The sequence below is a fragment of the Neoarius graeffei genome, chromosome 17 (assembly GCF_027579695.1).
Source record: "Neoarius graeffei isolate fNeoGra1 chromosome 17, fNeoGra1.pri, whole genome shotgun sequence".
Classification (NCBI taxonomy): Eukaryota; Metazoa; Chordata; class Actinopteri; order Siluriformes; family Ariidae; genus Neoarius; species Neoarius graeffei.
Genome location: NC_083585.1, coordinates 31,628,380 through 31,642,663, shown reverse-complemented (window position 1 = coordinate 31,642,663; position 14,284 = coordinate 31,628,380). Strand labels below are relative to the sequence as shown.

The window sequence follows — 14,284 nt, the reverse complement described above, 5'->3', positions numbered from 1 at the left end:
GCATAGCAGCTCACTACTCTGGGTATGTGTGTGCGCTCATTGCTCAGTCATGTGTTCACTGCTTCAGATGGGTTAAATTCAGAGGCTTCTCAGGCTTCTTCTTTTTCTGAGCACTAATAAGGTCCTGTTTTCTCCGTTCCCCCAAAATTAAAGATTTGCCTTATTAATGTGGGCAGATGTAGATTTTTGATAGATTGGATAAATTTATCATGTCTGAGTTTGTGATAAAACAGACACATCATCCACATAAACTGTTAATTTAACTTGAGCCAACTCTGGAAAATCAGCAGCCGCAAACCTGTGAAACCGTTTGTCTAATGAGGCTATAAGGCTCAAAGGTGATGGCATACAAGATATCAAAAATAGTTAATTAGGATTGCAGTAAGTCTGGTTTTCATGTATTATGATTGATATGTACATCAATGCTTTTGATAATATTTTAAAATCAACACAGATACAGGATGACAAAAAAGAAGTCAAGGTCTCCTGAATCTTTTCATGAATACTCGCAGACATGACATCATACATGTTAGGGCCAATTAAGTTCTAGAAACTGTTGCAGAATTCTGCTGAAAGGCATCCACCCCATGTGACTTACCATTGTTCTGTTTTCACACAGCTCTTGTTATCTCAGCGAAAGTCAATGGGATTTTTAAATCCCATCTGTCTTCCTCTGAGAGGAGCTCAGCAGCTACAGAGTTATCACAAGCCTCTGACTGATAGGTTCTCATAAAATAAAATTGCAAATGAATGCATTTTTTGTGGGTCCTTTGTTTCATTGTCATCGTGGAGTCTTAGGTGATAGAGGTGCCTCATTTCTCCTGGCTCATTTTCTAGCCAGGTTCTAAAAATAGCAGTTGGGGAGTCCATGTTTTTCAGCTGGGAATACCTGACTCATACCAGGGCACCCTTACCTCATTCTTCTAACAAATTCTTTAAAAAACAAAACAAAAACAAAACTCATTTCAGTTGTATAAGTGAAATTTGATCTATTGTTGTACCTTTCCTCAAGGATTTCTTTTTTGAGGCCCATCTTTTTTTTTTCTTTTTTTCTTTTTTTTTACTTTTAAGGCTTTGGTTCTGCTGTTTACAGAATATTATTATCTGTGCTTTGCCCTTGTCCCACCAGTGACTTAATGTCAGGAAAACTGACCATTGCTCTCACCAAGATGTTAAATGGGCAGCCAAAAAAAAAGGTACCTTTATTGGCCATTTAAAATATCAAGGCTTGCTCCAGATACAATTTTCCTCCCATTTATTCTCCCCGGTTTGGTCACCTGCCAATTCCCATCCACCAACCAGCTCTCTCCTATCATACAATAACTACCAACTGGGGTAAGTGAAGGCTAACACATTCTTCCTCTGAGAAATAGACCAATATTAATTAATTGGCTCCCAGACATGGATGGCTGTGGCATCGTCAGGATTCAATCTTGTGGTCCACTTGCTTAGAGAGATGATACCAGAGTAATGTGAGTTTGCTGTCTGATGTCTTTTTGAAATGTTTAAGAAGTAGCACGTGGAGGGTTGTATTGTGAAAGGTAAAAATTAAAATGAATAATGAGCACTGTGAGCGAAGGCTGATCTTCAGCTTTAATTTATATCAGAAAGGTGATCCTGCTTACACATGATTCCAACTGCGCACCTCATTCAAAGCTAGGGCTGATGAACAGATAAAGGGTTTCTGAAGTTCTTCCTTCTGCTGAGCCATACAGCTGCACAGAGACTTCAACTGCAGCCTGCATTTAAGAGAGAGCAAAATGTCTGTATCACATTTTGATATTTATTAATCATTGAGCCAAGAAGCCTAATTCTCCTGGGATATAAAACATACATCCAAAAATGTAGTACTTGGAAGTAACAATAAGGTCTCAAGTTAAGGACTTGGAATTGTTATACTTGAGTTGCATGTTGCCCTGACTTGACTCAAACAAGGGAGACTTGTGAAATTTCAGCCTTAATAAAAATGAGTAAAACTAATGAGTTTGGATTGATGTGTGTGGGTTTTTTAAAACCAGTTTTGTGATTGTTGTACTGAGTAATTCATTGCACTGCTAGTGGCGTTGCAAGCAGTGATCAGAGCAGAGCTGTTTTAATGGTGTGGCTAAAGTGTAAATTTATCCAGGACTCTAGATTTTTATTTTTTATTTTTGGCCACAAAGTTTTAAAACTGGTTAGTAATTTTATGTTATAACAATTATATGTAGTGACAATGCATACATAGTCTTCCACAATTTACAATGTCATAAAAACTTCTCATCTCATTATCTCTAGCCGCTTTATCCTTCTACAGGGTCGCAGGCAAGCTGGAGCCTATCCCAGCTGACTACGGGCGAAAGGCGGGGTACACCCTGGACAAGTCGCCAGGTCATCACAGGGCTGACACATAGACACAGACAACCATTCACATTCACATTCACACCTACAGTCAATTTAGAGTCACCAGTTAACCTAACCTGCATGTCTTTGGACTGTGGGTGAAACCAGAGCACCCGGAGGAAACCCACGTGGACACGGGGAGAACATGCAAACTCCACACAGAAAAGCCCTCGCCGGGCACAGGGCTCAAACCCGGACCTTCTTGCTGTGAGGCGACAGCGCTAACCACTACACCACCATGCCACCCGTCATAAAAACTTAAACACTAAAAAGAAACATCATCATGTGACTGGCATTTAGCAGACGCTGTTATCCAGAGCAACATACGCAAAGCAGCCTGGGGAGCAGTTAGGTGTCTTGCTCAAGGGCACTTCAGCCATTCCTGCTGGTCCAGGGAATCAAACCAGCAACATCTTGGTCCTAAAGCTGCTTCTCTAACCATTAGGCCATTGCATCACAGAGAACACATACTTCATATCTCAAACCTTGCACATACTTTACATGAGACATGCTGGGAAGAACATCAAGCTGCATTGTTGCATGATCTTGAATAAATATTCTTAAATTTGGAAGGAAAATAGAAAGAGACATAAGCTACATGCTACATGTGTTTGACATGACTTTAAAGGGTATAAAAGGCTTGGAGGAGACCCAGTCTCTGGCTTAGACATTGTCTCTAACTTCATCTCTCTGAGCAAGGAAATCTTTCAATTTTGTCCCACCAGATTGAGTTTTGATAAGAAGGCAAAATAGTGCTATCAGTGTTTTACCCAAGGCTGGCATCTCGTGATCAGAGTTGCATTTGCAAGATTTATAGCAACTTGCTTTGTTTTGTTTACATGACCTCTATCTCTGTTTCTGTTACAGCCTGAACCCTTACAGTTATGATGAGAGCTGTGTGTCAAGCAGTGTGGATCACCTTCCACTGGCAGCACTTCCCCTCCTTGCTATTGCAGCACCGCACTACCAGGATGCTGTGGCAGTAGTTATCGCCCAAGCCAATCAGGTTTACCACAGCTTCCTGCAGTCCCCTGAAGGACAAGGTTTCACTGGCCAGGTTTGTCTTCTGTGGATTAGAAAGCAGATTTAGCTTTTTTTTCAGACTTATTATTATTATACTAGCTTTTATTATATATCTCATAATAGACAGAGCTGTGGTACTGAGAAGCTGTTCTAAACTGGTCTAGGTATAGCATTAAAAGGCAACCTTCATTACAGTAGTAATGGGGAGAATTTGATGGGGGTATGTGAGTCACCACTGATGAGTCATGAGTCACTCCACAGTGGGGAAGAACTCCCTTAATTTGTCCTGGTTTCTTAGTCCACTTGATAATTGCAGTAATACACGATTGGTTAATTTAGGATGCACAAGTGATTTCTAGAGGAAGTGTTCTTTGTTAGCTCACACGGCCATAGCCCGGTGAGCTATTGCCATCACGCGGCATCCTTCATCCATTCACAAGTCACAAAAATCGCTACTCCTCCCTGAGTTTTCACTGGATTTTGATTTTAATTGTTTTGTTTGGAAGATCAAAATGTTGTAATCGTTCTCATGAAGAACAACTTATCTAATTATAAACGAGTCTGGTTTCTCATGGTATGGCTGTGTGAGCTACTGCGTCGCTGACACTCTGGTTTATATTTATATTCAGTGTGCATCACCTGAGCGGACCAAAACAGTTGGAACCTACATGACTAACAAATTAACCTTCTGATCAAGAAAAAACAAAAAACATACTCATCTGAGATTAGGCTCTGAATTTGCCAGTGTGTTTTCATAGACTTTTCCTGAATCCAAATGAATTCCAAGCATAGTTACAGCGTGACAAATCAGTAATTAAGACGCCACAACAGTTATTTTGTTGCTGCAATTAAGGTTATTGACAGTCCTATTGAGCTGTGGCCACAACTAAGATCTCCTACTGTGGAGTTTTGTTGTAGAGCACACTGCTTTTGCTGTAGGTTCTGACGTGTGTGTGTGTGTGTGTGTGTGTGTGTGTGTTGTTGATCAGGTGTGTCTGTTGGGTGACTGTGTGGGTGGCGTGCTATGTTTTGATGCACTCTGTTTCAGCAACAGCCCACAACATGACAGTCCGAGTCACACAGAGAGACACAACAGCATGGAGAGCCTAAGGGTATGTATTTCATGCTAAAACTACTATGTAGTTTGAAGCTGGATCTTGGCTGTAAGTTTTACTTCAACCCACTCCAAAGTTGTTTCCCTCCCCTCTTGTCTATCCATTACCTCAGGTAAGTAGTTATTGTTTTCTGGTTTCAGTATAAATTTTCTTTTAATCCACTTTTGATTTCAGTTCTCAGAAGCACCCTATCCCAATATGACTTTTTTAGTAACTGAATTACAGTGCTCTAAGAAGTAGGTTCCAGAATTGGATTTTTTTTTTTTTTGTACTTAGGTAAAAGTGTTACTTTTAGCGGTGATTCTTTTTTCCCAGCTGTATTGTATACTCCGTTCCAACACAGAATAACCCAGGGCTTCTAGAAGAGACCAACTTGGGTCTACGCTCCAGTAAGCGACTCAGCAAAAGCAACACTGACATCTCAGCTCCTGATGGGAGTCGCGTGAGGAGGAAACGGCTCACACGCAAACAGAGTGATTCGTGCGCTATTGACTCATCCAAGAGCCAGCAAAATCCAATTCTCAGCAGGTAAGCTTCACAAACACAACAAAGTCTCATGTTTTCCTCAGAAAATTATGGAACGTTCTTGTCACAGCTATGTCACAGCTACAAGATAAGAATACTTCCTTTTATGTTACATTTTCTCAAAATTGCATACAAGCATTTAAATCAACTGCATACATCAATTTAGTTTGATAAGCCTGAGCATATGTGTGTAGCTGGCACTTGGCCATGGTCTCAGTGACTTCGTCAGTCTCCTCTACCCTGCCATTATGCGGCCCATCTGCTTTCTGCAGCCTTATACCATCTGTGCTAGTATAAATATGCAGTATGTGCATTTACTGCTGTTTTGAAATTTCATGCACTTGCCTGAGATTCTCTGTGACGTAGACTAATGCTGCTCTTGGGGATTCCTTGCAGTAGTGAGGCACATGGCATTGGGTGCCAGAAGTGTGACACCAACCTCTCCTATGTGCCTGACGCTTGGCAGCCCAGAACAATGTGGATGCTCATTGTAGAATGCACATGAGAGCCAATTCCAGGCTTCGCTAACGGTTTCCCTGATGCTGCTGAAAAGCAGAGGCTAATCTCTTGGCCACTTGAGCTCTTTTCCATGCCCTCTTGTACCTTATCATCAGTGCCTCTGGAAAGGGCTATCTGGAGTTGTGAGCTGGAAAAGCATAGATGCTAATTCTCAAACTCTGCTTCACAAGATTGGATAGTTACAGAAGAAATGACGAGTTGGGCATAGACTCAATATGAATCTCTATAATTGGAGACCATGGCTTGGAGATTAACTGGTGTTGATCATAGCAAATAATGGGAAATCACAAAGTCATCAATATTCAGCCTGCTGAATGACCAGGACTTGAATTGATGCGAAGTTGCTCTCTGACTGACTCTCCATCTTTGATATACTGTATAAGGTTTCCATGACAGGGCACCTGTCTTTGCATTCTTGGGGCTTGGTTGGTAGGTGAGGATGAAATTAAAATTAAGAAAGCTAGGCCTTGGTCACACTACAGCTCACGATGGGTTTGTGAATACTCAGTGATGAAAAATTGGTAGCATCACCACCAATTGTGTGCTGCATGGTGAATGTTCTCCGAGCTAAATGAGTTGTTTTTTGGTGTGTCTCTGCCTTGTGAGTGGCCAAAAACGTAGTGAAAAATTTCAGTGCATGCATTGAAATTTGGTGGTGATGTTTTCATTGGCAAACTAAGCAGTGAATACTCACAGATGGGTTTGGGAATACTTCCTGAAGCTCAGGGAAGCATCACCACCAAACGCCTCATTTTCACTGATAAACCATCACGAGCTGTAGTGTGACTGTAGCCTTAAGAAAAAATCCATCTCACTTTCTTTATTAAAATGCCAAACCAATGATGTCACTGCCAGGATTTTGTTTTGGTTTCATGCCTGACCTTAAGGTGGCTTAACACCCACCTTATTATTGTTTTCATTAGAACCTTTAATGTACTGTATGTGATGATTTTTTATGCAAAACTTATTTATTATGTTATTATCAAACTATTATTCTGTGTTGCTTATCTTTGGTAAAAACACTAGCCATAAAACCACATTCTTTACATAGAGCTGATTTATACAAACATTAAGTGTGTGTGTGTGTGTGTAGTCTAGTTCAGGATGGAAGAGACCTAAGCCCTGGAGGAAGCAGTCCAATGTTGTATCCAGGTCGTTTTGACTTCGAGGTGTCAGATTGTTTCCTGCTAGGCTGTCCACTTGGACTAGTGTTAGCAATGAGACGAACTGTTCTTCCTTCGGTTGAAGGTGAGTGCGTCATACTAAAGTACCACACAGCCTGTAGCATCTTGTCCTCTCCATGCATTGTTAGCTTACACCTGGCAGACAGTCTTGCTGTTCCAGAAGAGTGAATTGCAGTGCTGTCACCATATTACAGTGGCTAGCCTTCAATTTTATTACATTTTTCTACAACCTGCTTTCCAAAAAGTTGGGACGCTGTATAAAATGTAAACAAAAAACAGAAAGCAATGATTTGCAAATCATGGAAACCCTATATTTCGCAACATATCACATGCTGAAACTGAGAAATCTTATTGTTTTTTGAAAAATATATACTTGTTTTGAATTTAATGCCAACAACAAGTTTCAGAAAAGTTGGGACAGGGACAACAAAAGACTGAAAATGTTGTGTAATGTTAAAAAAGCACCTGGTGGAACATCTCACAAATAACTAGGTTAATTGGCAACAGGTCAGTAACATGACTGGGTATAAAAAGAGCATCACAGAGAGGTGGAGTCTCTCAGAAGTAAAGATGGGGAGGAGTTCACCATTCTGTGAAAGACTACACAGGCAAATAGTGCAACAATTTAAGAACAACATTCCTCAATGTAAAATTGCAAAGAATTTGGGGGTGGCATCATCTATGGTACATAATATCATTAAAAGATTCAAAGAAGCTGGAGATGTGCCAGGGATAAGGCCAAAAACCAATATTCTAGCCCTCAAGCAACAATGTATTAAAAACAGACCCGACCCTGTAGTGGAAACTGCTGCATGGGTTCAGGAACACTTCTGAAAACCGTCATCTGTGAACACAGTTTGTCACTGCATCCACAAATGCAAGTTAAAATTATACCATTCAAACAAGAACCAATCTATAAACAATATCCAGAAACACCGCCGCCTTCTCTTGGCCTGAGCTCATTTACAATGGACTGAGGTGACGTGGAAAACTGTCCTGTGGTCTGATGAATTGAAATTTGAAATTCTTTTTCCACATCCTCTGGGCTAAAGAGTAGAGGGACCATCCAATTTGTTATCAGCACACAGTTAAAAACCCAGCATCCATGATGGTATGGGGTGCATTAGTTCACATGGCATGGGTAGCTTGCACATCTTGGAAGATACCATTAATTCTGAATGATATCTACAGGTTTTGGAGCAACAAGCTGCCATCTAGATGACGTCTTTTTCAGGGAAAGCCTTGCTTATTTCAGTAAGACAATGCCAAACCACATTCTGTACATATTATAGCTGCATGGCTCCATAATAAAAGAGTCCATGAGCTAAACTGGCCTGCCTGCAATCCAGACCTGTCTCCCATCCAGACCTGTCTCCCACTGAAAACATTTGGTGCATTATGAAACAAAAAATACTACAAAAGAGACACCGAACTGTTGAGCAGTTAAAATTGTCTATCAGGCAAGAATGGGACAACATTTCTCTTTCAAAACCACAGCAACTGGCCTCCTCAGTTGCCAAATGTTAGAGTATTGTTAAAAGTAGAGGTGATGTAACACAGTGCCCCGTCCCAACTTTTTTTTTTTAAACGTGTTGCTTATCTTTGTAAGCTCTCTGTGAACCCTGGCTTTTGCTGGAGGATGCAACTGAGTAAATGTCTGAACTTTATTTGGGGTTAATCAGAGTCATGCTAATTGATGGTAGGCGTGAACCCAAAAAGACTGAATGCTGTAATTAAATCAAAAGATGCTTCAACAAAGTATTAGTTTAAGGGTGTGCACACTTATGCAACCAGTTTATTGTACATTTTTTATTTATGTTTTTCCCCTGAGCAGGTTTGTTTGTTTTTCAATTGAATTGTACAGGTTATAGGTCACATTAAAGGTGGGAAAAGTTTTGAAATTATTTATCGTGGTCTCATTTTTTACATCAAAAAAACCCATCATTTTAACGGGGTGTGCATCAAATTCAAAATGAACATATATTTTTTTCAAATAACAATAAATTGTCTCAGTTTTGACATTTGATCTTGCGGTGTTTGTACAATTTTTCATTGAAGTATACAGTTAGGTCCATAAATATTTGGACAGAGACAACATTTTTCTAATTTTGGTTCTGTACATTACCACAATGAATTTTGAACAAAACAATTCAGATGCAGTTGAAGTTCAGACTTTCAGCTTTAATTCAGTGGGTTGAACAAAATGATTGCATAAAAATGTGAGGAACTAAAGCATTTTTTAAGCACAATCCCTTCATTTCAGGGGCTCAAAAGTAATTGGACAAATTAAATAATTGTAAATAAAATGTTCATTTCTAATACTTGGTTGAAAACCCTTTGTTGGCAATGACTGCCTGAAGTCTTGAACTCATGGACATCACCAGACGCTGTGTTTCCTCCTTTTTAATGCTCTGCCAGGCCTTTACTGCAGCGGTTTTCAGTTGCTGTTTGTTTGTGGGCCTTTTCTGTCTGAAGTTTAGTCTTTAACAAGTCAAATGCATGTTCAATTGGGTTGAGATCAGGTGACTGACTTGGCCATTCAAGAATATTCTACTTCTTTGCTTTAATAAACTCCTGGGTTGCTTTGGCTTTATGTTTTGGGTCATTGTCCATCTGTATTATGAAACGCAGACCAATCAGTTTGGCTGCATTTGGCTGGATTTGAGCACACAGTACGTCTCTGAATACCTCAGAATTCATCCGGCTGCTTCTGTCCTGTGTCACATCATCAATAAACACTAGTGACCCAGTGCCACTGGCAGCCATGCATGCCCAAGCCATCACACTGCCTCCACCATGTTTTACAGATGATGTGGTATGCTTTGGATCATGAGCTGTACCACGCCTTCGCCATACTTTTTTCTTTCCATCATTCTGGTAGAGGTTGATCTTGGTTTCATCTGTCCAAAGAATGTTCTTCCAGAACTGTGCTGACTTTTTTAGATGTTTTTAAGCAAAGTCCAATCTAGCCTTTTTATTCTTGAGGCTTATGAGTGGCTTGCACCGTGCAGTGAACCCCCTGTATTTACTTTCATGCAGTCTTCTCTTTATGGTAGATTTGAATATTGATACGCCTACTTCCTGGAGAGTGTTGTTCACTTGGTTGGCTGTTGTGAAGGGGTTTCTCTTCACCATGGAAATTATTCTGCGATTATCCACCACTGTTGTCTTCTGTGGGCGTCCAGGTCTTTTTGCATTGATGAGTTCACCAGTGCTTTCTTTCTTTCTCAGGATGTACCAAACTGTAGATTTTGCCACTCCTAATATTGTAGCAATTTCTCGGATGGGTTTTCTTCTGTTTTCGCAGCTTAAGGATGGCTTGTTTCACCTACATGGAGAGCTCCTTTGACCGCATGTTTTCTTCACAGCAAAATCTTCCAAATGCAAGCACCACACCTCAAATCAACTCCAGGCCTTTTATCTGCTTAATTGAGAATGACATAACGAAGGAATTGCCCACACCTGCCCATGAAATAGCCTTTGAGTCAATTGTACAATTACTTTTGGTCCCTTTAAAAACAGGGTTGCACATGTTAAGGAGCTGAAACTCCTAAACCCTTCATCCAGTTTTAATGTGGATACCCTCAAATGAAAGCTGAAAGTCTGGACTTTATGTCCATGTCCATTATATAACTATAACTTGAATATGTTTCAGTAAACAGGTAAAAAAAGAAAATTTGTGTCAGTGTCCAAATATATATGGACCTAACTGTAGGGTTCCCATGATTTGAAAATTATTGTGTTCTGTTTTTATACAGCATCCCATTTTTTTTTGGAAACAGAGTTATATAGAAAATAACTTGGTTATTTAAAAAAGTGTAATTGTCTGCAATTTTATTGCACTTCTTTGTGGCAGTGACTCAGCTGCAGCCTGCCTGCTCTCAGATCTTCAACCTGTTCTACCCCTCTGACCCGTCAGCCTCCAGACTGGAGCCCCTACTGCATTCTCTCTTTCACCGACTGCCTCCATTCCCTGTTCCACGATACCAGCGCTACCCACAAGGCGATGGTCGCTCTACGCTCATTGGTGAGGAAAATAGACTAAGTGTTGATATGTTGGGCCACTGACCACCCAGTGGTTTTTATGCAGTACCAACTATTAATGGTACAGAATCTAAGAACCCCCTCCTGTTTAAACAGTCTCTTACAGGATATTGTTTCCTAGCTTGCAAGCTGCATTTTGCTGTCCCAGCTAACAGCAAATAAATATACAGTGGTGTTTGAAAGTGTGTGAACCCTTTAAAAATTTCTACATTTCTGTTCAAACATCAGCAGATTTTCACACAAGTTAAGAAAGAAAACTCAGTTAAACAAATGAGACAAAAATATGATACATGGTCATTTATTATTGAGGGAAATGATCCAATAAAAGGATAAATGAACTCATTTGCAACCTTTGAGTCTGTAAAAAACAATGGAGAGAGTCAGTTATATAGTGTTCAGAAACTACATCATCCTCACAGGGAAGTCATTGAGACATTTTTAGAAGAAGAAGCCTTTAATTTATTTTACAAAGAAAAATTCCTCCTCAGCATTTAATCCACCTGAATTAGTGAACACACACACATACCCAGGGCAGTGGGTGGCTATGCTACATGCCCGGGGAGTAGTTGGGGGGTTAAGTGCCTTGCTCAAGGGCACTTCAACCATGGATACAGAGGGAGTGCTGTTCTTCTCTAACCTTTAGGCTGCCTGAATACATTTTGGCATAAAATGTGTTATTTATTATATGTTCCATATATAATTTTATGTGAAAACTAAAGATGTGAAAATTGAGATGAGTATTTTTAATTGTGATTTCAGGGATATGACTTATAGCCTCCAAGAAATAAATTACTGACTTACAATTATGTTACTTAATTAACATCCCATTAACTGTAAAGGAAAAAAATTGTATTGAGGATGGATATCAGTAAACACATGCTCACACAGATTCTGGTTTAATGCCGTAATTAATTACTGTAGCCACATGGTGTGGCTCTGGAGCTGCCCCATGGGTAAGGTAGTTTCATCATTACAGTCATCACAGATCTGCTCTGCTGGTCTGTAAATGTGATTAGTATCTGTAATATCCAGGAATAGCTGGCCTATTTGTTTGTTAATGGTTTTCTGGACATGCACCTTGAATTTTCTTGTGGATTAGTCCCAAATGCAAACTATTTATTCTACATGTATAAATTATAACATGAAGATGTTGATAGATAGGAGTTCATGAATCTTTTTTATTTGTTTGTTTGGTTGGTTTTGATTCTCAGACCATTACATTACTTGATTCCCTGAGTATTCTGTCTCTCTTGTGAAAATGCATGAATAGTCTGTATATGATTGCATTCCTTCTACTCCGGATTATTTCATAAGCATAAACAATCAAGTTTTTTTTTTTTTATTATCTCTAAGCTCTCTCTTAAATGTTCAGAGAATGGAGTTTGTTTTACTCCATTGTTTGACTCCTTTCAGCTTGCTAGCTGTGTCTGTCCAACACAATCTGTCTATCTTTCTTTTCTCTACCATACCCTCTTTTTTGTCTCTCCCATTATCCTTCATCTGAAATTCTCTTGCATTCCTTCGCAGTGTTTTGACACAGGCAGAAAGCAAAAGACAAAATAAAAAAAGTGTGCAGACTAGAAAACAGTTTACATAGGATATTGGTGTCTATGGTCCTGTTCAGATTTGGTAAAACATCCATCTCGGGTGGTCATATCAACCCCGACACAGAGTAACACAGAGGATGCAGGAGCCTAAACCTGATAACAGATAAATATAGTATGTCAGCAGGGGCACCCCATTAGCATTTCTTCGGGCCATACTGGTCCCAGCTGATGACCTCAATGACTAAACTAGCTGTGTCCTACATCCATGGTTCAGCTTCCAGTTTCTGTGATACAGGGGCTACAGGCTTAAAGAGGGAGAGATGGAAGGTATTTCCTTTCATGTTCACAAATATGATGCAACAATAAACAGGCATAACATAATAAGGCTTTATGTTGAGAAGTTTTTTAATGTTTCTTTTTGTTTGTTTGTTTTTTGCTGTTATGTTTACTGAGTCACTTTTGCCTTTTTGATTGTTAATGTGTTTTGCACGTATAGGCCACTGTATCAAGCACATACATATCTATTACAAGGGGTAATTCAGAGAGTTCAGAGAGTAAATTCAGAGTATTGTTACACAGTCCATGGTCAGAAGACGCAAGCAGGCCAGAGAGTAAATTTACTAGAATATATTAATGGGTGGCACTGCAGTGGTATAGTGGTTAGCACTGTCGCTTCACAGCAAGAAGGTTCTGGGTTTGAACCCAGTGGCTGACGGGGGGCCTTTCTGTGTGGAGTTTGCATGTTCTCCCCGTGTCTGTGTGGGTTTCCTCCGGGTGCTCCGGTTTCCTCCACAGTTCAAAGACATGCAGTTAGGCTAACATGGGGTGGCCTTGGGCTGAAGTGCCTTTGAGCAAGGTACCTAACCCCCAGTGGCGGCTGGTAGTCTTTCAAACAGGGGAGGCTGGTCGGTTACGATATTTCCAGATTTTAAAAGAAAAAACACATCAATTTTGCCCATACTCTTGCCTCTGATCTGGCTGATTGTTGGCAGGGTCACAAACTGTGAAATAACAGGTTCTTTTGGCCCATTAGCCTACTGTCCAATATACATGATGGTGGTGTTAGGGGTGTATATTTTAATATTTTAAAATTGTGGCATGTTGTTTAAAAATTGATCATTATTGAAAGCAGCTCTTTGTCAGGAACCTCAGCAGTAACAGCAGAGTGTTCTGGAATCGGCACAAGCACTGACCTTGGGGAGCCAAACATAGAGCTGGGTGCCACACATTTCATTCAATGACACTTTCCCTATATTTTACTTATTTTGACTGAGAAATGTTTTATTGACAATTTTGATAACCCTTCACTTTTAATCCAGGTCTGTAGTGTGAAATGTTCTCGGCTGTGTTTTTGTTTAAAAATGTTTTCCAAATTGTAGCTGTGTTTAATTCATATCCAGAAAAATATATATTCCAATATAATATACTCAGCATAAACATTTTAAATAGATTCTATATTTTTGGTCCATCCACGACATATTACTAAAGTAGCCTATTTACTGTTGTTGATGTGGGTCACCACCATATCAGTATTATTTAAAAGAAAATTCTGTCCTCCTTTCTTTTTCTAGAAAATATTCTGTTACCCTGTCATGGAACATGTTGCCATGGCCAACAATACATTTTCCTCATCACTGAACTTGCTGTTAGCCAATTCACTTTCTCGTACCAGGAGAGCTGAAAGGAATGAGTATTATTCCCTACCTTTTTCACCAAGTCAATTTGAGGCGTTGGTCTACCCTGCTCTTTAATTTTAATTTTTTCCTCGAAAGGAAGACTGGCAAATGGCTTCGCCAAAATTAAATCAACAATGCTTGGCCTCCGTGCACAGCTTTCTTGCTAGCTGACTAGCCCCCTCAAGTTCAAGTTCAGTCACTCAAATTAACGAAATTTCTGGAACTAAGATAGCAAACTTGACAACACTATATTTACGCTTTATTTACAATGA

At 39.8% G+C, this 14,284-nt stretch overlaps 1 protein-coding gene across 1 annotated transcript in view; it reads left to right on the top strand.

The window, feature by feature from the left end:
* The window catches only part of pitpnm3 (PITPNM family member 3), a 120,154-nt gene that overhangs the window by 94,173 nt on the left and 11,697 nt on the right, over positions 1–14,284 (top strand). The window contains exons 6-10 of the mRNA XM_060944006.1: positions 3,247–3,436; positions 4,392–4,514; positions 4,861–5,045; positions 6,655–6,809; positions 10,602–10,772. Coding sequence (XP_060799989.1) covers positions 3,247–3,436; positions 4,392–4,514; positions 4,861–5,045; positions 6,655–6,809; positions 10,602–10,772 — 824 coding nt within the window. The remainder of the gene's footprint in view (positions 1–3,246; positions 3,437–4,391; positions 4,515–4,860; positions 5,046–6,654; positions 6,810–10,601; positions 10,773–14,284) is intronic.